We start from the raw sequence: 24,072 nt of genomic DNA, 5'->3' as shown, positions 1-24,072 counted from the left end.
AAAACCGGACACAAGAAGAAAGGAACAAAGAAATATAAAAGAATTTTCCTGTTAGTATAACGATTAAAATCACACTGTCGCATTTGTAATCCGTTAAGTACATACCAACATTTTTTGGAATTAATTTTGTGCAAGGAACCTCTGCAAGTCCATTTGATTCCTTCTACTTGTGGGAATAAAAAGTTGACAAGACAAAACATCTTTAAGAGAGGAAAAGGAATGAAAGGCAATTGGCATTGAATGAAAAGTTCTTTAAGATATTTCGATCGAATTACCATGCTCGCTACCTCTCAAATATTTGGGCAAACTTTCATTTTGTTAGAAATGTGTGTTTCTTAATCCAGCCAAGTTAACGTCTATTCCGATATTCGACCTATTTTTTGTTTCATATTGGAAAAAGGAAAGAGAAGCATCGCATTTGGCTTGCAACCCAAATATACTACTGATGTAGTATATTTTGTATGAGAAGAATAAATTAACAAAAACAGATAAACAAAACAGACTAAGATGGAGAAGTGACTTGTCTGAAGTATAGATTTATATATATGTAAATTTTGTGATAAGAAAAGGTACCTCAGCGTTTCGTAGAAAAAAAAAACGTGTTTTTTTCCTACGAAAATCCAATATTATACCGTAATTGAATACAAATGAGTTAAGATGGTAAAAACCAAATGTAATGCAAAAGTTAGCGGAAGTCACAGAAGTTATGGTAATTTCATTTTATCACAGGTATCAAGTGAATATCAGTAAATAATATATACCCTTACAAAGTTGTACCATCGAATTTATTGATTTCCTAGTAAATGAAGAGTTATTACACCAGTTAAAGATAAAACGCCTTCTCACACAGTGGATAGAAAAAAGTTGGAAAGGCAAGCGTTATACAAAGGATATAATGAAAAGAGATTTTATAAATACATTTACTGGTACGGGTCGACGGGAAGCGCATGCATCCCTCATAAATGTGCTGTATATCGCCAGCTGTGATCAAATTGGTGGGTGGTCTGAAAGCTGACATCAGGAGGTCAGGAGTTCTTAAACTGAACGTACAAAACTGTAATCCCAACCGCTAAAATCGCAGAGTTCCTATCAAGTTCTTTTAAGTATCATTTTTAAGTTTTCTTAAAGAGGAGAAGAAATGTTGGTAATAATAGTTACATATTATATTTCACTTGGTCAGCTTGGCAACTTGTGCTCCAATGTTTGCTTATTCGTCATTTTTAAACTGATGTTTTGTAAGGGAGTACATAGCATGACGAGATGCTACAATCTTGATAAACAGTACGATAAACATTTCAAAAAGCAAAACCATCTTCAGAGTCTACCTACCCAACGTGGGAAGCTAAATATGAGTGGATTATAGGATAATGATAACGCTGTGTGCGGTCCTTCCTGACGGGTAAAGAAAATGAAGTCGCGCCATTTTAAAGTGTTTATCGATCACAACAGTCATGCTACTCCTTTCAAAGATAGTAAAATTGTACCGACGGAGAAGCACGTTAGCTTCTTTATATTCCAATCCTTAATTTAATAAGAGGAATTATTACTAAAAAACGCTGCGTTATAAGCCACCCCCTGAAATTGCAAACGCCCTTCAAAATTATTATCAAAAGAGAAACAGTTAGAACTCAACTGCATGGGCCTACATTCACCTTGAGGCTATAGCAGTCTTATCCATTAATCATTAGGCCCAAAATAGAGAACTATCCGGAGTTTTTTTTTTTGTTATAACAGATGCATTATTTTATGAACAATTTTAACCCTTAGCAATTTGACATAGATTTGGTCAGGAACTACAGCCTTATGGAATCATTCTGGTATCAAATGGAATCTTCTTGAGATCAGATTTTAAAACCGCTGAAGAAGCTGAAAGAAAACAATTTTTACCAAATTGAATTTGTAATGCTTTTACTTTCAAATAAAGTGATTGAAGAAAATTTATAAATATTTATCTCTGCATCGATGAATACTCGGGCGTTAACGTTAATGAAAGTTTATTTTCATTTCTTATTTAGTAACAAGAAAACGACAGGTGCATCATTTTATTTAAATCTTAGCATCTAGCAGCCAAGATATGTAAATATAAAAATGGCACAAAACACATTTTAAATTTTCTTAAAGAGTCGATGTCAACTTTTCATTGGTATCTGACAGATTTTATTCTAATCTAAAGTTTAATTTTGGGGATTAAATTGACGCTTTTGACATCAGTCACACATTTGAACATTTGTGTATGTCTTAAGGCATTTCAAAAGACATCAAAATCAAATTTTTCCTGGAAACTAGAAGGATAATAATTTATACGCGGTATCTTGAATTTAGCGACGGCGGATCTCCTGTTTACTCTTCTTTCCGTATTTAACATGATCGGATATTTATGGCGCTGGGTAGGTAGAAAATACACCTGTAAGCTTCAAGGATTCTTTGTTGAGGCGAACTATACGACTTCCATCATGACACTTGAAACTATAAGTTACCAAAGATTAAAAGCTACCACAGATCCATTTAGTACCAGAGCAAGACGCGGTTCAACAAGGAATACCTTAAACCAGTAATAATTTGGGGATTAAGCTTACTGGTCTGCACTTCTTTGCTGCAAATCTACGGCGTAATTGCTTAGGGTTAGGTTTTAGGGAGATGGAGTCTTTGCCTCGCAGATTTACTACAGTTTGCATACAACACTATTCTTTGCGGTTCTACTAAATCATGCATATCTGTTGTATTCAGATTTGGCACCTCGTATGTAAAGCAAGGACTAAGAATGCTTATCGTCAGGCTCTATTCGGTTTAAGAGATAAGCTGGGAAGATTTCCCTTGAAATTAATTGATGACGTCCAATTTACATGTCCGCAAAACACATAAACTTTCTAAATTCTCCTGTTGTAACAGCTGCTTCGTAAAGTAAAGAAACTTTCCTAATGCTTCCTGTTGATCCCATAAATCAAGCTAGATATGTTCCATTCTACGTAAACCACACACAAGACAAAAACAAACAAACAAAGGAGGTTACGGACTTTTTAAAAAGAGATCCAACCCAGGCAAATTTTAGAAGCTCCTTTGTTAATAACTTTAAACCTTGTTTGGTTATAATTAGAGATACCCGCATAAATTATGCAAAATTTCCTTCCAAGTTAATTTCCCTCTCAGTTGTGTTTGCATAAAGCGTCGATTTGATCATTCTTTTTTCGGCCAGAATATGTTACCGCCTTTTTCACAATTGTTCTCAGCCACCTTTTTACACTTGAAAGGCTGGTAAGGAGACAACAGCTCTAATTGTGGTTGTAAGAAATACGGATACATCGGATATATACATGACAGACTTGCAGGTACTCATTGCATTGACGATATTTTCTTAGTAGTTAAAAAAAAAAAAAATTTCCTTTTCCAGACACGGCAGAATAGTTCGGCCACAACTAAGGCCAGCACATTTCTTATCTCTCTTTGAATCTTAAATCCAAGTCTATTTTCCTCTCTCTTTTTTTTCAGGAACAAGACTAAACGAATCTTAATAAGTTGACAGCTTGTAATACAAACAGGTTTGGTTGACATAAGAGAAGATTCAGAACGGTCGTTGGCAATCACAGAAACACACATTGACTCTGAGCAGGGCAAGAAACGCTTTTTAAGACAACATTTGAGGAGGTCCTGAATACTACACATGGCAACAAGCGACGGATTTCCCTTAGTAATAGTTGCCACATTCATATGCGTTTATTTCCTAATCTTCCTGTCGTCTATCGTGGGGAACTCATTCGTTCTTTGGCTGTGTTACAAACTAAAACGACAACGAGAGTCTTCTTTGACGTGTTGTATCGCCAACTTAGCAATTGCAGACGTAGCATTTACGGTACTGTCCATGTTTGACTTGGTAACATTCTTATGGACCTGGGTAGGCGGCGAGATATCCTGTAAATTACAAAGCTTTTCCATTGAAGCATGCTATTCCACCTCCATACTGACTCTTGTTCTTATCAGTTTTGAGCGTCTGAAGGCTGTGGTAGACCCTTTAAGTGTCAGACTCATCACAAAGGAAAACATGCTACGAAAGTTAATAGCCGTTTGGTCAGTTAGCGCAGTCGTCGCTTCGCCTTTGCTTTATGCTTATCAAACCCACACAGATGACACAGGAACCGTTTCCTGCACGAATAGCATGTTCGGGGATATAGCGCGACAGATCTATTACACTATTCACGCATTTTGTTTTTTCCTTGTACCTCTTGTCTACATGATAGTTGTTCAGAAGAGAATTTTTCTTTCCTTAAGCTCAAGCGTTGCATCAAATACATCAAACATCATAGCTTCCATGCGCTATAAGCGGCATTACAAAGTGGCCAAGGTCTTAGCAGCTCTTACAACAGCGTTTGTAACGTGTTGGTCACCTTTCATGGTCACACGCACTATGATGTACTTCCATCTCACTAATGGTGGTTACGTATGGCGAGCGTCTCAGTTATTGATTCTGTTAAATACAGTCTTAGATCCAATATTATACGGAGTCTACGGAGAAGCTATGAGGCGGTATGCTCGAAGTTTATTCAAGAAAACAGGATGGACTCCGTTTCCTCGTGTGGACCCTCTCCGCGGCCGACAAGAAACAATGCAAGTAAAGGATTCACAATCGATGGAGGTGTTAGCTGCTTAACCACTTACCCACTCACATTAGTGTGCATATTCTCCAAACTGTTCTCCATTCATCTCCTGAGATGCCGACAAGGAGAATTTGTTTAACAATTATGAGCTTCTTTAGTTGGTAATCATTTCCTTTACTCGGGAGACCTTAAAGTTTAATTCGAATTTGAATTCACTATTGAAGATCATTGGTTAAAATGGTCATAATCCAGGAAATCATGAACCATGCTTTGCTGCCAGATTTCTTGTTCGTTAGTTAGAAGTAAAGAATTATTTTTAAGAACGAGCAGAACGTAACTCAATGAAATAAAAGTCTATAGAATTTTTCCCTTAGGGAGTTATTAAGGGTTGTGTTTGCTTTTTGTGTGGCGATTTTTTAGTGTTCGGCACTTTGCTCCATTATGAATTTCGTAAGTTCAAAGTATGCCTAGTTTAGCAAGGAAAAAAAAGAGCAATTATAGCATGTGAAAAGTAAATTTGACATGGTGTAACATCACCAAAATAAAGTTTCTGTCGACACTGATGACCAATATTTTTGACATCTTGTGAAGGACATGTTACAATACGAAATTATATTTCCATTCAGCCTCTGTTCGACTGCATGCTACATCATGGCATGGCATTTCCACAAGCGATGGTTGTGAGACTCTGCATAACTACTCTTTCAAGCTAAAGTGATAATTTAAAGTAACCTTTTAGTACCAAGCAGAATGCTTGTCACACACTTTTATGAAATCTATCTTTTCATGGCTTCTTATATCGTCAGTTGGAACCATGACGCTCTCTCTCATATACTGATAAGTGAGATAGGAGTAATTATTATTATGCATTGACGCGTAACTAATCAGGGGGTGTTTTTCTTTTCAACAGCCTCTTCGGGTAGGCGTCTTCTCGCCCTTCCCCTGCCCCCTGCCCCCACCGTCCACTCTAACTCCAAATCAAACATGGCCGGTCGATTAAACGATCGCGAGCTTATAACGTTAGCTCGCACTTATAAGACGCCTGCATAGCAGGCTTAGTCCTTTTCATAAGGCAGTTTTACATAATTTATGTCCAAAACAGCTAATATCAAGGGTGTAGTTTCAGACCCTATGATGCCGATTGAGCCTTTACACTACACTAATTTCGACCTCTTTAAAAGCCAAAACTACCCCTCATTTCTCCATAACAGCCTCCTTATATCATAGTTTTAGCTATTTCTGCCCATCTCACCGGGGCCAAAACAACTCCTTTTCAGAACGGCCCAATTAGCCCCCAAAATAGTACTGTATTTGAACTGAACTATATACAGAACTACACATAAACTTAGACGGTATTGCCACTCGTGCTTATTTACGAAGGCACAGTAAGAATTTACTAGAAAGATTTCTGGATGGTAGAGCTTTCACTGGCCCACTTTCTTATTTCTTTAACGCTTTTATCCTCAAGATGTAATTTCTCGAGTCAGATCTCCATTCTGAACGGATTTCATATCGAGAGCGAAGCACGTTGGCTTCTTAATATTCCGATCCTTAATTTGACCTTAATTCAAGGATCTTTCTTCGTAATTGTCCATAGTAATTGATCCACAGACTGTTTCGCTTTTCATATGTGACGACGGGTTACAACACATTAAACTTAAGCGGAATTATTACTGAAAAACGCTGCGTCATAAGCCACCCTCTTCAATCGCAAACCCCCTTTAAAATTGTTATCAAAAAAGGACACACTCAGCTAGAACTGAACCGCATTGGCCTTAGTTCATATAGAAGCTGTGGCAGTCTTATCCATTAATCATTAAGCCCGAAATGAAGAACTACCATGGTTTTTTTATTATAACAGAGGTATGAAAATATGAAAACCCTTTGCAATTTGACATAGATTTGGTCTGGAACTACAGCCTTATGGAATCATTCTGGTATCAAATGGAATCTTCTTGAGCAATACTTTTTACGTCAGTCAGGAAAATACTGTTGAAAATTTGTGTATTTCTTAAGGCATTTCGAATGACATCAAAATCAAATTTCTTCTTGAAACTAGAAGATTAATAATTTTTAAGCGGTATTTGGGTCTGCATAGTAGTACACGTGCTTCCAACAATTTGTGCGGTGTTTTCAAACATAACATTTAGTAAGCAATGAGATATTCTTACGCTGTTCGTATACCTTCATGTACCCTAAATATGCAGCTGTCGTTGGAGAAAAAAAAGGGGATAAACGGAGAAAAATAGACATAAATGCATTTGAAGCTGGGGAAAGAAAATATAAAAACCAAAGTAGTCTTAGCATAACACCGTTGTACTTTGATTAGTTCTGTGACGACTAGAAACTGCCTCTGTCAAGGACAGAGAGGTGTGAATATTCAGCTTTAAACTGTTCGGGATATTGATAAAAAGGATAATTTACCCAAGCCAAAATGGTGATAAGTGACAATGTCGCAGCGCCTGCTTCGGTATTGTTTATTGTAATTTACATCTCAGTTTTCATTTTATCAACGGTTGGTAACCCATGGGTTTTGTTAACTTAGTACAAGATTTTAAGAAGAAGGCATTCCCCTTTTTTGTGGTTGTTGGTGAATTTAGCGAGGGTGGATCTCCTAGTTACTCTACTTTTCGTATTTAACATGATCGAATAACGAAAGATATTCCGCTCTCTTCGAGCGAACGTAATTCCAATGTGCAACTCGCATATCGTCAACTCAAATCAAAGACACTTGCAGCTCTTTCTCTTACCTTTTTTCGTGCCAGTCCCCGTTTATGATTCTTAGAATGCTGATGTATTTTAACTTAGTGTCCCCCAGCGGATCTCCTCGTTACTCTTCCTTTTTTATTTAACATGACCGGATATTTGTGGCGCTGGGTAGGTGGAAACAACACTTGTAAGCTTCAAGGATTCTTTGTGGAGGCGAGCTATACGACTTCCATCATGACACTTGTAACTATTAGTTACCAAAGATTAAAAGCTATCACAGACCCATTTAGTACCAGAGCAAGAGGCTGGTTCGACAGGGAATACCTTAAACCAGTAATAATTTGGGGATTAAGCTTACTGGTCTGCACTCCTTTGCTGCAAATCTACGGCGTAAAAACGGTGGACGGCAAATAGCTCGTATAACTACGGGAGATGGGTTCACTGCCCCGCAGATTTACTTCAGTTTGCAGACAACACTATTCTTTGCTGTTCTATTACATCACGCATAACTCCTGTATTCAGATTTGGCACCTCGTATGTAAAGAAAGGATTAAGAATGCTTGTCGTCAGGCTCTGATCGGTTTAAGACATAGGGCTGGGGAGATTTCCCTCGAAATTAATTGATGATATCCAATTTACATGTCAGCAAAACACATAAAACTTTCCAAATTATCCTGTTGTAACAGTTGCCTTAGCTGTTCTTAGCCACCTTTTCATACCTGAAAGGCTGGTAAGGAGACAAAAACTCTGATTGTGGTGGTAAGAAATACGGATACATCGGATATAAACATGACAGACTTGTAGGTATTCATTGCATCGATGATATTTTCTTAGTAGTTAAAGAAAAATTTTCCTTTTCCAGACACTGCAGAATAGCTCTTCCACAACTAAGGCCAGCACATGATGTTTTTCTGTATAATTCCTTGTCCTCTTTGAATCTTAAGTTCAAGTCTATTTAGCTTTTCTTGTTTTTTTTTTTCTCAAAAACAAAAAGACTAAGCGAATTTTTATAAGCTTACAGATTGTAATACAAACGGGTTTGGTTGAAATAGGAGAAGATTCAGAACGACCGCTGGCAATCATAGAAACACACACTGACAGTGGGCTAGGTAAGAAACGCTTTTTGAACACAACATTTGAAGAGGTCTTAAATACTATACACACAGCAACAAGCGAAGGATTTCCCGTGGCAATAATTGCCACATTCACATGTGTTTATTTCCTAATCTTCCTGTCGTCCATCGTGGGGTACTCATTTGTTCTTTGGCTGTGTTACAAACTAAAACGACAACGAGAGTCTCCTTTGACGTGTTGCATCGCCAACGTAGCAATTGCAGACGTAGCATTTACGGCAATATATTTTTGACTTGATCGCGTTCTTATGGACCTGGGTCGGCGGCGAAATACCCTGTAAATTACAAAGCTATTCCATTGAAGCATGTTGTTCCACCTCCCTAATGGCTCTTGGTCTTATTAGTTTTGAGCGTCTGAAGGCTATGGTAGACCCTTCAAGTGTCAGACTCGTCGCGAGGGAAGACATGCTACGAAAGTTTATAGCCGTTTGGTCAGTTAGCGTAGTCGTCGCTTCGCCTTTGCTTTATGCTTATCAAACCCAAACAGATGACACAAGAACCGTTTCCTGCACGAACATCACGTTCGGGAATTTAGCGCGACAGATTTATCACACTATTCACGCATTTTGTTTTTTCCTTGTACCTCTTGTCTACATGATAGTTGTTCAAAAGAGAATTTTTCTTTCCTTACGCTCAAGATTTGCATCAAATACATCAAACATCATAGCTTCCGTACGGTATAAGCGGCATTTCAAAGTGGCTAAGGTCTTGGCAGCTCTTACAAAAGCGTTTCTTATATGTTGGTCACCTTTCATGGTCGCACGCACGATGATGTACTTCCATCTCACTAATGGCCGTTAGGTATGACGAGCGTCTCAGTTCTTGATTCTGTTAAATACGGTCTTAGATCCATTATTATAGGGAGTCTAAGGAGGAGCTATAAGGCAGTATGCTCGAAGTTTATTCAAAAAAAGAGGATGGACTCCGTTTCCTCGTGTGGACCCTCTCCGCAACAGACAAGAAACAATGCAAGTAACGGATTCACAAGCCACTGAACAGGAATAATTTAATGAGGTGTCGGCTTTTTAACCGCTTACCCACTAACATCAGCATGCATATTCTCCAAACTGTTCTCTATTCATCTCCTGAGGTGCTGACGAGGAGAATTTGTTCAACAATCACGAGCTTGTTTAGTCGGAGATCATTTACTTTATTCCTGAGACCTTAAAGTTTGATTCGAAGGTGATATTGAATAAGACATCGGATGCTAGTCACTCTTCAAGATCATAGGGCTAAAATGGTCATAATCCAGGAAATCATGAACCATGCTTTGCTGCCAGATTTCTCGTTCGTTAGTTAGAAGTAAAGAGTTATTTTTAGGAACGAGCAAACGGAACTAAATGAAAGAAAAGTAATTGGAATTTTTCTCCCTTAGGGAGTTATTTAGGGTTGTGTTTGCTTTTTGTGTGACGAAATTTTCTCAAAATTTACACTGGCGGTCGGCCACGAATTTTGACTCTCCGCTTTGTGCCTCCTTGGATTCGCTATAAGCCGCGTCGGCGTGCCTGAAGCAAGCCTAGAGTCCGCTAAAGATAATGTCCCTCAAGTGGTAGCCCTTGCTGGAGCTCGAATTGACCCAAGTTTGTAATGCTTTTACTTTCAAAAATAGTAAGTAAAGAAAAGTTACAAATATTTATTTATGCATGGATGAATATTCGGGTGTTAAATGTTAATGAAAGTTGATTTCATTCCTTTTTCAGTAACAAGAAAATGACAGGTGCACCACTCTATCTAGCAGCCAAGATATGTAAATATAAAAACTGGCATAAAACACAGTTGTAATTTTTTCTTAAAGAGTTGATGTCAACTTTTCAATGGTATTTAACAGATTTTATTTTAATCTAAAATGAACTTTTGTGGATCAAAGTAACGCTTTTTACATTAGTCAGAAAAATGCTGTTGAACTTTTGTGTATTTCTCGAGGCATTTGGAATGACATAAAAAGCAAAATTTCTTCTGGAAACTAGAAGGTTAATAATTTATTAGCGGTGTTTGGGTTTGCATAGTATTAAACTGGCTTCCAACAAAACCTACCATCTCTACTATTACAATTTGTATGGTGTTTTCAAAATAACACTTATTTCGATCTTTCGGTTCGATTTCTTTGTCCCACGCTCGTGACAAGACGAAAACATCTTTCTCTAACATTTAGTATGCTATGATATATTCTTACGCTCTTCATATAGTCCTATTGTACCCTAAATATGCAACTGTGATGGAGAACTTAAAAAAAAGTGGTAAAAATGATGGTAAGTGACAATATCGCCGCGCCTGCTTCGGTATTATTTATCATAATTTACATCTCAGTTTTCATTTTGTCAACGGTTGGTAACCCATGGGTTTTGTTAACTTGCTACAAGACTTTTAGAAGAAGGCATTCCCCTTTTCCTTGGTTATTGGTGAATTTAGCGACAAAACATCTCCTATTTCGGATATTTGTGGCGCTGGGTATGTGGAAACAACATTTGTAAGCTTCAAGAATTCTTTGTCGAGAAGAGCTATACGACTTCCATCATGACACTTGTAACTATTAATTACCAAAGATTAAAAGCTACCACAGATTCATTTAGTACCAGAGCAAGAGGCTGGTTCAACAGGGAATACCTTAAACCAGTAATAATTTTGGGATCAAGCTTACTGGTCTGCACTCCTTTGCGGCAAAACTACGACGTAAAAACGGTGGACGGCAACGTTGCTTGTATAACTACGAGAGATGGGTTCATTGTCCCGCAGATTTACTTCAGTTTGCATACAACACTATTATTTGCGGTTTTACTACATTAAGCATATCTATTGTATTCAGATTTGGCACCTCGTATGTAAAGAAAGGATTAAGAATGCTTATCGTAAGGCTCTGATCGTTTTAAGTGATAGGGCTGGGAAGATTTCCCTCGAAATTAATTGATGACATCCAATTTACATGTCAGAAAAACACAAAAACTTTCTATACTCCTTGTTGTATCAGCTGCCTTACCGTAGAAATACGAATACATCGGATAGATACATGACAGACTTTTAGGTATCGATTGCATTGATTGTAATTTCATGGTGGTAAAATAAAATTCCTTTTCCAGACGCGGATTATTTCTGCCACACTTAAGGCAAGCACATACTGTTTTTCTGTATAATTCCTTATCCTATTTGAATTTAAAATCCAAGTCTATTTTCCTCTTTTTTTTTTTTTTTAGGAACAAAGAGACAGAGCGAATTTTAATAAGTTGACAGCTTGTAATGCAAACAGGTTTGGTTGTAATAAGAGAAGATTCAGAACGGTCGTTGGCAATCACAGAAACACACATTGACTCTGAGCAAGGCAAGAAACGATTTAACACAACATTTGAAGAGGTCCTGAATACCACACATGGCAACGAGCGACGGATTTCCCATAGCACTAATTGCCACATTCACATGTGTTTATTTCCTAATCTTCATGTTGTCTATCGTGGGGAACTCATTTGTTCTTTGGCTCTGTTACAAACTAAAACGACAACGAGAGTCTTCTTTGACGTGTTGTATCGCCAACTTGGCAATTGCAGACGTAGCATTTACGGCGCTATCCATTTTTGACTCGATAGTATTCTTGTGGACCTGGTTAGGAGGCGAGATAACCTGTAAACTACAAAGCTTTTTCATTGAAGTATGTTACTCCACCTCCATAATGACTCTTGTTCTTATCAGTTTTGAGCGTCTGAAGGCTGTGGTAAACCCTTTAAGTGTCAGACTCATCACAAGGAAAGACACGCTACGAAAGTTAAGCGCCGTTTGGTCAGTTAGCGTAGCCGTCAATTCGCCTTTGCTTTATGCATATCAAACCCAAACAGATGACACAGGAACCGTTTCCTGCACGAATATCATGTTCGGGGATTTAGCGCGACAGATCTACTATACTATTCACGCATTTTGTTTCTTCTTTGTACCTCTTGTCTACATGATAGTTGTTCAGAAGAGAATTTTTCTATCCTTACGCTCAAGCGTTGCTTCAAATATGTCAAATACCACAGCTTCTGTACACTATAAGCGGCATTACAAAGTGGCCAGGGTCTTGGCAGCACTTACAATAGCGTTTGTAATATGTTGGTCACCTTTCATGGTCACACGCACGATGATGTACTTCCATCTCACTAATGGCGGTTATGTATGGCGAGTGTCTCAATTATTGATTTTTTTAAATACGGTCTTAGATCCAATATTATACGGAGTCTACGGGGAAGCTATGAGGCAGTATGCTCGAAGTTTATTCAAGAAAACAGGAAGGGCCCCGTTTCCTCGTGTGGACCCTCTCCGCGACAGACAAGAAAGCTTGCAAGTAACGGATTCACAAGCCATTGAACTTTCTTTTATGGAGTAAAATGAACCGAATAACTTAGTTGGCTGTTTAATCCCTTACTCACTAACATCAGTGTGCATATTCTCCAAACTGTTCTCCATTCATCTCCTGGGGTGCTGACGAGGAGAATTTGTTCAACAATCATGAGCTTCTTTTATTGGTGATCATTTCCTTTACTCCCAAGACCTTGAAGCTTGATTCGAAGGTGATATTGGAATGAGACATCGGATGCAAGTCGCTCTTAAAGATCATAGGGATAAAATGGTCATAATCCAGGAAATCATGAACCATGCTTTGCTGCCAGATTTCTCGTTCGTTAGTTTGAAGTAAAGAGTTATTTTTAAGAACGAGCAGAACGCCACTAAATTAAATAAAAGTCTATGGAATTTTTTTTTCCCTTAAGGAGTTAATTAGGGTTGTGTTTATTATTTGTGTGACGATTTTCACTGTTAAGCACTTTGTTACATTATGAATTTCGTAAATTCGAAGTATGCCTAGTTTTGCTGGGAAAAAAAAAAAAGAATAATTACAACATGTGAAAACTTAATTTGACATGGTGTAACATCACCAAAATAAAGTTTCTGTCGACACTGATGACGTATAATTTTGACATCTTGTGAAGGACATGTTAAAATACGAAATTATATCTAGAGTCAGCCTGTGTTCGACTGCATGCATGCAGCGGGGGATTCCGCAAGCGATGGTTGCGATACTCCGCATAATTACTCAGCTCTTTCAAGCTAAAATGACACTTTTATGAAATCTATCTTTTCAAGGCTTCTTATATCGTCAGTTGGAACCACAACGCGCTCTCTCATTGACCGATAGGCGTGATAGGAGTATTTATTATTCAACTGCACAAAGTAGAGTATAATAACAAGCAAATACAGATATCTTACGATATTGTACGGTTATTTGGATAGTTGGTTAGTTATCTTGTACTGTAAAAAAACCGTGTTTAACCAGTCGGCTGCGTGCACTACGTTCCTCTAATCACTTTGTTTTTCTCGCCTTAAGTAGAGAGAATTAGCAGAAAAAGAAGCATTTGGATAATAAATAACCTTAAGTATTTTGACTCACTCTACGGGTTCGTCAAAATACGGCAAAATACTGAGTGATACTTCAAACCAAAACGTCTAATAATATATATATTATCCTGCTATCAGGGTTATAGCTTGTAAGGTTCGCGCGAATCTTTCTGAAATAGTTTATGAGAGTAATAGAAAAAAATTTCCGTGGTTTGCATGGCCTCATCTACACAATCAAGGTAATTTCGGTTTTATCAACTGAGTTGATAATGTAAATTGGCCACCGTAAGGAGTTTTAAAGCTGACGTTTCGAGCGTTAGCCCTCAGTCAGAGCGATGATGAAGGGCTAACGCTCGAAACTTCAATATTGATTATAATGTGAATGTTTGACTGCTGGGGATTTCCTTTCGGAAGCTCTGAACTAACACGGCTTATTTCCCAAAAAACGTTACGTTAGCTTGTTGAACAGAGTAGAAAAATTAATTAATTTGACAAACATGAGCTTAAGCTTCAATCTTGATCGCCGCTTATCCATGAAATTTAACCATAACCATGATATTTAACCATATATAACCAGAGTAATTTGCAAGGATAAATTGACACAGCGATCAGATTAGCAAACTCAAGAAAAATGCCACTTTGTTATTTCTGCAGTATACTTCACCGGCCACACCCAATTTGAAATAGACAGCAGAGGTTAGACAGAAAATCAAGCAAATTAGATTGATCAAGAAAAGGAATTAAGACTGGTGATCGGATTTTTGATAATTTACGGCTTTATTCTCATCATCTCACTTGTGGGTAACATATGGGTTTTTTTTTCATAGGGCACACTAACGAATCCTGCAATCTGTTTACGCGGTCCGTATTCTCCTATCTCTGCCTACGGGCAACAGAACGTTTTCGTGAGTCGCCGAATACATCCTTACTTTCGTTGCCATTTTAAATAAATATATCTCGTTTTTCCGGCCGTGCAGTATTTTTAAGCAAATATATCGATCACTACCTCAGGCCGATAAATAACTTATTAACCCTCCCTTTTCTCTCTCTCTAATCACTATGGTTGACAGAAAAATATTGGTTTCAGAATGAATTTGTAGAAGCAATAGTGTCATTACGTTGATTGACAAGCGGCCTAAAAACCGTCCGCAATTAATTTTAATCGTTCACAAAAAGTACCAAGAAAGTTAAAACTTGAGGTACTTGGTTACAGTTGAACTAAATCATGGAACTTTCATTCATTTAATATCTGAATTTTATCAAACAATTTTTCGTAGTGAAAAGGCGAGCGAAGTTTAAATTTCAGTTCTACAACAAATATACGCTCTCGGTGGGTCTTTCCAAGTCCGTTCAATTTGGACATCTTTACCATAAATTGTACAACAGAAACTGAAGGAATTCAATGAGAAAAGGCCGCATTAAATCCCCTTGTGACTTGTTGGAGTGCATCATTCGAACTTAGTTTTTGTGGAGGAAAAACCAGATTTACACACGCCATTGCAGCACACACTGAAAAGAGCAAATTCTCACAACTTCAAAATAAAAAAAATTGAATTTACTTACAATTACTTTCCTCGCCGTTTACTTAATGAACAAAGGAATCTTCGTACATGAATTTATGGTCGATGAGAGTAAATAATACTTTCCGTAAGATCATGGACTGTTTTTCGAAAAAACATTGTCGTGACGGTCCTTGCCAAACTAGTTTCGTTGTTTTCCAAAAGTGTACATGCGCTTTCTTTTTTTCTTACTTGCTCTCTAACTGACAGGAGTCAGATTGCGACAGATACTTGTAAAAATAATGTTTCAAAGTTTGTTTGGAAACCGTTTAAATCACCTTTATCGTTACGCTAATGAAAATGTTTCGGCGAAGCATCTCTCGTTAATTTGCATCACCTCTATTTTAACTACCATTTACTCGCTCAAAAATGGTTCAGTTTATGGAAGATCTTGCCGTATTTACAACCCTAAATCATTCGGGTTATCTCGGAAAGAATTTCATTGAGATAAAAAAAAAAACTATGTTATTTTCCGGCTAAGGGTCGGTCTGTTCAGCGAAAAACTATTACAGAGGCCTTGCCTACGGCCTCGGGCAGCATTTTTAAGACCTAGATACAGTTTTTCACTATACGGACCTCCCAGCCGGCAAACAACATATATTGATACCATGTTATCGGAACTTGGACCGAAATCGGTTTTCTCCGATGTGGTACGTGGCAAATTTAGCATCTGCGGATCTCCTTTTCACTTTTCTCACTCCTTTCCACGCCATTAATTTTAGTTGGCGTTGGGTCGGCGGTGACGTAATTTGCAAACTTCACGCATTTCTCGTCGACACAAGCTACAATACTTCAATCACAACCCTTGTGGTTATAGCTTACCTAAGACTCAAAGCTATCACAGATATTTTTAATTCTAGAAGCGACAACTTTTCTAACAGGGAATACGTGAAACTTGTTTTAACCTCGTGTATGTGCTTGGTAATTTCCTCACCCACAGCAAATATTATCAAGGTCGAAACCAATGTGGATGGAAAACTGATTTGCGCTAACACCTCTTGGGGAAGCACTGGCAGGGAAATATACTACACCGTACACGCAATACTTTTTTTTCATAATTGATGCACATTGTAACGCAACGAAAGATATATTTCGAGCGAACGTTATTCCAATATGCAACTCGCACATCATTAACTCAAATCAAAGACATGAGAAAGTTGCAAAGACACTTGCAGCTCTATCTCTTGCCTTTTTTTCGTGCCAGTCTCCGTTTATGATTCTTAGACCGCTGATGTGTTTTAACTTAGTGTTCCCCAGCCTAGTCTGGAGAGCGGCTCAACTTTATAATACGGCTATTATGGAGAAAATTTGAAGTCGACTATTACTTCGATGCAATTAACAGAACGGGTTGAACTCCGATTCTATCCTTGTAAAAACATCTCAGGCTTCTCACGAGGTACACGGGTAACACCAGCCATTTTCTCGTAAAACTGAACGAGGAGACAAAAGTTACATCGGAAGAAAACCATTACCATCGATTCGGCTTTGCTTTACGGAAAATATGTTTTTGGATAATGATCGTTTATGTGTGAAACGCCTTCTTGGAAAATTTCTTATTATCGACAGAATGGTGCAGCAAAAATTAGGGTTCAACTTAACGATTAAGTCATTAGGATCCCTTTTATTGAAAGTTTAGAGCAACAATCCATCATCAATCCAATAATATAGGTTCTACCAATTTTTGAAGCATATGAACAGAAAATATGGTGAGGCCAAACTTTGCTTTACACCCGTTAGCTTTTCACACTTGTGATTCTCTCTGACGATGACATTCTGTCCTTTCAGTTCTTATGATCCAGCAACAATGCAACAAATGTGTCTGCAAGCATCAAGCAAAAGTAGTACTGTATTTGAACTGAACCATAAACAGAACTACACACAAACTTAGACGGTATTGCCACTCGTGCTACTTTACGAGGGCACAATAAGTATTTACTTGGAAGATTTCAGAATGGTGGAGCTTTCACAAGCCTACTTTCGTATTGCCCTAACGCTTTTACTCTCAAGATGTAATTTCTCGTGTCAGATGACCATTCTGAACGGATTTCATATCGAGAGCGAAGCAAAACTAACTTTAGAGTCTAACTACTCAACGTGGGAAGCTAAATATGACAGAACTGACGTTGTATGTGGTCCTTTCTTGCGGGTAAAGAAAATGAAGTCACGCCATTTTTAAGTGTTTGTCGATCACAATAGTTATGCTGCTCTTTTAATTGTAATAAAATTGTACCGACGGAGAGGCACATTGGCTCCTTTATATTCCAATCCTTCATTTACCATTATTCAAGCATCTTCCTTCGTAATTTTCCACGATAATTGCTCCACAGACTGTTTCGCTTTTTGCATGTGACGACGGGTTACAACACATTAATTAAACTTAAGCGGAATTATTACTAAAAAACGCTGCGTTATAAAGCACTCACTGCAATTGCAAACGCCCTTCAAAATTGTTATCAAAAGAGGAACAGTTAGAACTCAACTGCATGGGCCTACGTTCACAGCTCTAAGAATGAAACCACTGTAAAAAACACTGTTTTTTGGTTGTCGGTTTGGAAAAAGTGCTGTTTAGAGAAGGGATTGCCGAGGAAATCAAAATTACGAGCCGATCCAGCTTAACACTTTGCTCGAACGATTCTACGCCGAAATTAAAAACAAACGTGGTTAAACCTCGCAAACGATGATTCCATTCCGTCCAAAGTGATTCGGACACAGACTGAACAATTCCTTGAGCTGTTTAGTCGGACTTTAAACTTTTTTGCGCTTACAGATGTGAAAATATCATTGTTTTAATCGTACGCGATTGTTGTGACCGACTGCACAGGTTTGAATAAATTATTATTGCATTTGATGCGTGCGCTTTCCTCTGCGTAATTATGGTAAGCTCTATCGTATTTTTTTCATGTTTATTATTAATACGTAATCACATGATTTTTTCTCGTGCAGTCTGGAATAAATAAGACACGAATTGCACGAGCCCTTCGGACTTGTGCAATTTTGTCAATCTTTGAAAAAATTATTTGTCGCTTATTCATTCCAAATTGCACTCGAAGTCATGTGATTACCGATACAAAGAAATTAAAGAAAAGTTATACCATTTATTTATGCATTGATGAATTCTCGGGCGTAAAACATTAATGAAAGTTGATTTAATTCCTTTTTCAACAACAACAAAAATGACAGGTGAATCATTCTATTTAAATTTTAGCATCAAGCAGCCAAGATATGTAAATAGAAAAATTGGCACATAACATATTTTTAGTTTTCTTAAAGAGTTGATGTCAACTTTTAAGTGGTATCTGATATATTTTATTTTAATCTTAAATTAGCTTTTGGGGATTAAAGAAACGCTTTTTACATCAGTAACACAAATACTGTTGAACATTTGTGTATTTCTTAAGGCATTTTGAATGACATCAAAATCAATTTTTTTCTGGAAACTAGAACGTTGATAATTTATAAGCGGTATCTTGGGTTGGGATAGTAATAAACTGGCATCCAACACTTTGTGCAGTGCTTTCAAACATAACATTTACTATGCTATGATATATTCTTACGCTCTTCATTTAGTCCTATTGTACCATAAGTATGCAGCTGTCGATGGAGAACTTAAAAAAAAGCTGGTAAACAACGAATAGTAAAAATAATTAAAAAATAGCCCTATTGTACCATAAGTATGCAGCTGTCGATGGAGAACTTAAAAAAAAGCTGGTAAACAACGAATAGTAAAAATAAATGCATTTGAAGCGGGGGAAAGAAAAAAGAAAAACCAAACCGCAGTCTTGCCATAACACTGTTGTACTTTGATTAATTCTGTGGACTCTTATAAACTCCCTTGGTAAACGAGGACAGAGAGGTGTGAAAAGTCAGCTTTAAATTGTTTGGGATATCGATAAAAAGGATTACTTCAAAAAAAAGGTAGAAATATTTAACCCGCAAGCCAAAATGGCGGTAAGTGACAATATCGCTGCGCCTGCTTGGGTATTGTTTATCGCTATTTACATCTCAGTTTTCATTTTATCAACGGTTGGTAACACATGGGTTTTGCTAACTTGCTACAAGACTTTGAAAAGAAGGCATTCCCCGTTTATGTGGTTATTGGTGAATTTAGCGACGGCGGATCTCCTGTTTACTTATCTTTCCGTATTTAACATGATCGGATATTTGTGGCGCTGGGTAGGTGGAAACAACACTTGTAAGCTTCAAGGATTCTTTGTGGAGGCGAGCTATACGACTTCCATCATGACACTTATAACTATTAGTTACCAAAGATTAAAAGCTATCACAGACCCATTTAGTACCAGAGCAAGAGGCTGGTTCAACAGGGAATACCTTAAACCAGCAATAATTTGGGGATTAAGCTTACTGGTCTGCACTCCTCTGCTGCAAATCTACGGCGTAAAAACGGTGGACGGCAACGTTGCTTGTATAACTACGAGAGATGGAGTCACTGTCCTGCAGATTTACTACAGTTTACATACAGCACTACTCTTTTCGGTCCCGTTGTTTTACATGATTTTTACCCAAATCCGAATTCATCTCGCTCTTCGCACAAGCGTTACACCAACGAGCAAATTGTTCACTTTGCTAGCACAGAGACGACACAAAAAGGCATCAAAGACACTTGCTGCACTAACTATAGCATTTGTAATCTGTTGGTCCCCTTTTATGGTCAATCGGACGCTAATCTACTTTCGTTTAACACCAAAAGGACTCATTTGGAGGGCATCTCAACTTTTAATCTTTCTTAATACCGGATTGGATCCTTTGTTGTACGGTTTTATCGACGGACACTTAAAGTCTTTACTGCGAAGAGTTCTCTGCAAGAACAGGGATAACACAGTGACATCTCTCTATCAAAATACAATAGAGTGAAAGGTATACATAAGAACTTAATCTGTTGGACACAAGGCATGAGCCTGTGGCAGCCACGAAGGAGTGTTCCATGATCTACACGAATCGTAGCGAGTATGTTTCTTTAAAGCCAGACACAAGAAGATAAGAACAAAGAAACAAGAAAGAATTTTCCGAATAGTATGAAGATTTAATTCCCTCTGTTGCATTTGTAATACGTAAAGTACACACCAACATTTTCAGAGATTAATTTTCTACTGAAGAAACTTCTGGAAGTCCACTTCATTCCTTCTACTTGCGGGAATAAACAGTTAACGAGACACACCATCAATAACAGAGGAAAAGGAGAGAAAATCAACTGGCGTTGAATGAAAAGTCCTTTGATATATTTCGATCGAATTGCCATGCTTGCGAAAACTTTCATTTTGTTCGAAGTAAACCTTCATTTTTAGGGTTGTCCATACCTAATTACTTAACACAGATAAACAAAACAGAATAAGATGGATCAAGTTCAGCCGGAAGAGTGACTTGTCTACAATGTATATATGTAAATTTTGTGTTAAGAAAAGGTACCTCAGCGGTTTGTAAAAAAAAAAAACAAAAAAAAACTGTGTTTTTCTCCCACGAAAATCATGATATTGTACTGTAATTGAAGACAAATAAGATGGTAAAAACCAAATTTATTCAAAAGTTAGCGAAAGTCACAAAAGTTATGGTAATTTCATTAAATCACAGGTTTCAAGTGAATATCAGTAATTGATATATACCCTTACGAAGTTGTACCATCGAATTTATTGATTTACAAGTGGAAGGAGAGTTATGTCTCTAGTTAAAGACAAAACGCCTTCTCACACTGTGAAAAGGAAAAAAATTGGAAAGGCATGCGTTATACTATGGATATTATGAAAAAAGATTTTTGTTGTGTGACCTTAAATAAAGTTACTTTAGAGCAAGGATCAGAGAGTTAACCAATGAATCTTATCTAACCTGGGGCATGTTGAATAACCAATCTATTTAATCAATACATGATAATGTAGTTTCCTTATCGCCAAGAGGTCGACAAAATCAGATAAGCGTCAAAAAACATCCAAAACTGACAGTGATTGGGGAAAGATTGCGCTGATGGAGAATTAGGATTAAAATCAAGGTAATTAGAAATATAGTAATTCCTCTGATCACTTGATAATGTTCTATTCAAAGCTAGGTTAAATGGCAAAACCATTAGGTTAAGACAAGACTTATAAGCTATAACTACTTAGAGTCCGAAATAAAATCCAATCGGCAGTATTGTTCAAGGGTCTGTTTGATCCAAAGTGAACTTGAAGTCTGTGAGAGGCTCGCAAATTTTTATGAAAATTCATAAGTGCATTGAAATATGCCACTACCACAAGTCACAACGGTCTTCCAAGATCGTCAACAAATATTTTGTGAAACGTTTATGGCGTTGAATCGATCAGGATCTTGTCGTTAAGCTATTGATGAATATTTGTGCATTTTAACTGAACACTTATTGTAACGTTAATAAAAATCATACTGATATGTCATTACGTAGATGTAGATCAAACGTTGATATAAATCATATATCACCAGTTTCGATCAAATTGGTGGGTTGTGTGAAAGCTAAAAAAACCTCGCAAACAACCTTTTCTATCAAGTTCTGTTTAACATCATTTTAAAGTTTTTTTAAAGAAAAGAAAAAGGTTAGTAATGATAGTTACACATTACATTTCACTTGGTCAGCTTGGCAGTTTTCTTATTTATCATTTTTAACCTGATGTTTTGTAAACGAATACATAGCATAATCAGATGCTACAGTTTTGATAAACACAGCGATTAACATTAAAAACAGCGCTTCAACTATTCTATTCTATTCTATAAAGCTGCCCTAAATTAGAGATTAGAACTTGCCGAGGGCTTGCTATAAAATTCACGGCTTTTGAATAACCTTTTATTTCATAGGTACTGAGATTTACCCACAAAAATCGTAGTGAATAAAATTCGTACAGATTCTAAATGTAGCCAATCAGGAGTACGAACGACAAAATTTCACCGTGAAAAATTATCGTTCGTCCAATCAGCAACGCGAACGACGAAATTTCACTAATGATGAATGAACGTTCTGAAGAGAACGTCATGCGAGAGCCGTTGCACAAAACCCGCGCGCTTTGAAAAATGGCCGAGGGAAGGTTCGCTTCTGTTTACTCAGTTGAAGAATTCATTTTAGAACACGAAAACAAAAAATACCGCTCAAAAAACTGAAAGAAATGTAAGATTGCTTGAAAGATTTTTGAAAACGAAGGACGAAGACAGGAAAATTGAAGATATTCCAGCGGCTGAGTTGAATGAATTCATTAGCGAATTTATTATCTCCGTACGCACTAAAGTGCGAGTAAGAGTGAGAGTAAGAGTGTGTACTCCGTACGCACTCTTTACATGACACTAAGTAGTTTGTTGGCATGGCTTCCTTTATTATAATATTAATAGACATTGAACTTGATTGATATCTGATGAACACAGGTAAGCTTAAGTGTTATGAACTTTATGCACTTTTATTAACTTGTTGTTGAGAAATTTTTAAACTACTTTTTACGCTTTTCATCGCCCCATTCGTGCTATTTGTCTACCAAAGACAACACGAAAAATCTCAGCACCTATGAAATAAACACATTACAGCATGGAAAATGCTTTGTACGATTTTCATTCACTCGTTGATACGTATCAGAAAACTCACTCGTTCGCTGCGCTTACTCGTTCGTTTTCTGATACTACACAACTCGTGAATAAAAATCGTACGCGCGCATTTTCCATGAAGTAATCTCTATATACACAAGCAATTTCACAAGGTTCGGAAATCGCTCATAATTATGTTGGATGAACGAATAGCGATTATTCTTTTACGTCATGCATATCTGTTGTATTCAGATTTGGCACCTCGTATGTAAAGAAAGGATTAAGGTGGTGTAACACCACCAAAATGAAGATTTCGTCAACACTGATGACGTAGACATAATTTTGATATCTAGTGTTAAAATATAAGATATATCTAGAGTCAACCTATGTTTGGGTGCATGCTTTGGTGCATTTCCGCAAGCGATGCTCGTGAGACCCCGCATAACCACACTGTCAAGAAAGGCTATGATAGCTCTTTTTTCATAGCTTTTCTCAAAGAAGAATGCGTGTCACACACTTTCATGAAATCTATATTTTCATGGCTTCTTATATGTCAGTTGGAACCACAACGTGCTCTCTCATTGACCGATAGACGAGATAGGAGTATTTATCATTCAACTGCACAAATAGTTTATGAGGGTAAAAGAGAACAAATTCCGTGGTTTACATGGCCCCACCTAAACATTCAAGTCAATTTTGGTTTTATCAACTGAGTTGATAAAGCCAAATTATCTTGTTATACCCCCCACCGACGCAGGAACACAGTTTCTTTAAAAAACTACTAGGTGAGGTAATTTTGTTTTTATCAACTGAATTAATAATTTAAATTGGCCACAGTAAAGAGTTTCAAAGCTGACGTTTCGAGCGTTAGCCCTTCATCATCGCTCTGACTGACGTAAAACTTAACGAGGAGACAAAAGTTACATCAGAAGAAAAACCATTACCATCGATTCCGCTTTGCTTTCAGGAAAATATTTTTTTGAATAATGATTGTATATGTGTGAAACACCTCCTTAGAAAATTTCTCATTACCAACAGAATGGTGCGGCAAAAATTAGGGATCAACTTAACGATTAAGTCATTGAGATCCCTTTAATTGAAATCTTAGAGCAACAATCCACCACCAATTTACAATATAGGTTTAACAATCTACCAATTTCAAGTTAAAGCAGGTGAACAGAAAATATGGCGAGGGAAAACTTTGCT

General features: G+C 37.3%; 4 protein-coding genes and 1 pseudogene across 5 annotated transcripts; all 5 read left to right on the top strand.

The window, feature by feature from the left end:
- Positions 1-2,303: 2,303 nt before the first annotated feature.
- LOC131789251 (QRFP-like peptide receptor) lies at positions 2,304-4,764 on the top strand. Of its 2 annotated transcripts, none has more exons than XM_066160026.1 (2): positions 2,304-2,387; positions 3,487-4,764. In XM_066160026.1, the coding sequence occupies exon 2, from the start codon at positions 3,659-3,661 to the stop codon at positions 4,640-4,642; it is 984 nt and encodes a 327-aa protein (XP_066016123.1). In that variant the 5' UTR covers positions 2,304-2,387; positions 3,487-3,658; the 3' UTR covers positions 4,643-4,764. The 2 variants fall into 2 exon arrangements, with proteins under 2 accessions (XP_066016123.1, XP_066016120.1); XM_066160023.1 differs by lacking the exon at positions 2,304-2,387 and adding an exon at positions 3,232-3,326.
- A 2,678-nt stretch (positions 4,765-7,442) lies between these two features.
- On the top strand, positions 7,443-9,301 carry LOC131789241 (QRFP-like peptide receptor; annotated as a pseudogene).
- A 2,491-nt stretch (positions 9,302-11,792) lies between these two features.
- On the top strand, positions 11,793-12,779 carry LOC131789240 (QRFP-like peptide receptor). Its single transcript, XM_059106315.2, has one exon. It carries the CDS (start codon positions 11,793-11,795, stop codon positions 12,777-12,779), a length of 987 nt encoding a protein of 328 aa, XP_058962298.1.
- A 240-nt stretch (positions 12,780-13,019) lies between these two features.
- Positions 13,020-16,657, top strand: LOC131789239 (atypical chemokine receptor 2-like). The gene is given in 4 exon segments (XM_059106313.2): positions 13,020-13,073; positions 14,524-14,599; positions 15,944-16,389; positions 16,391-16,657. Coding segments are annotated over 4 exon segments (843 nt in total).
- Positions 16,658-19,287: 2,630 nt separating this feature from the next.
- On the top strand, positions 19,288-20,217 carry LOC131789238 (QRFP-like peptide receptor). The gene has a single exon (XM_059106312.2). The coding sequence runs from the start codon at positions 19,288-19,290 to the stop codon at positions 20,215-20,217; it is 930 nt and encodes a 309-aa protein (XP_058962295.2).
- Positions 20,218-24,072: the final 3,855 nt, after the last annotated feature.

This window comes from Pocillopora verrucosa, chromosome 1, assembly GCF_036669915.1.
Source record: "Pocillopora verrucosa isolate sample1 chromosome 1, ASM3666991v2, whole genome shotgun sequence".
Taxonomy (NCBI): Eukaryota; Metazoa; Cnidaria; class Anthozoa; order Scleractinia; family Pocilloporidae; genus Pocillopora; species Pocillopora verrucosa.
Note: the sequence above shows the minus strand (reverse complement) of the source record. Positions and strands in the feature narration are given on the sequence as shown.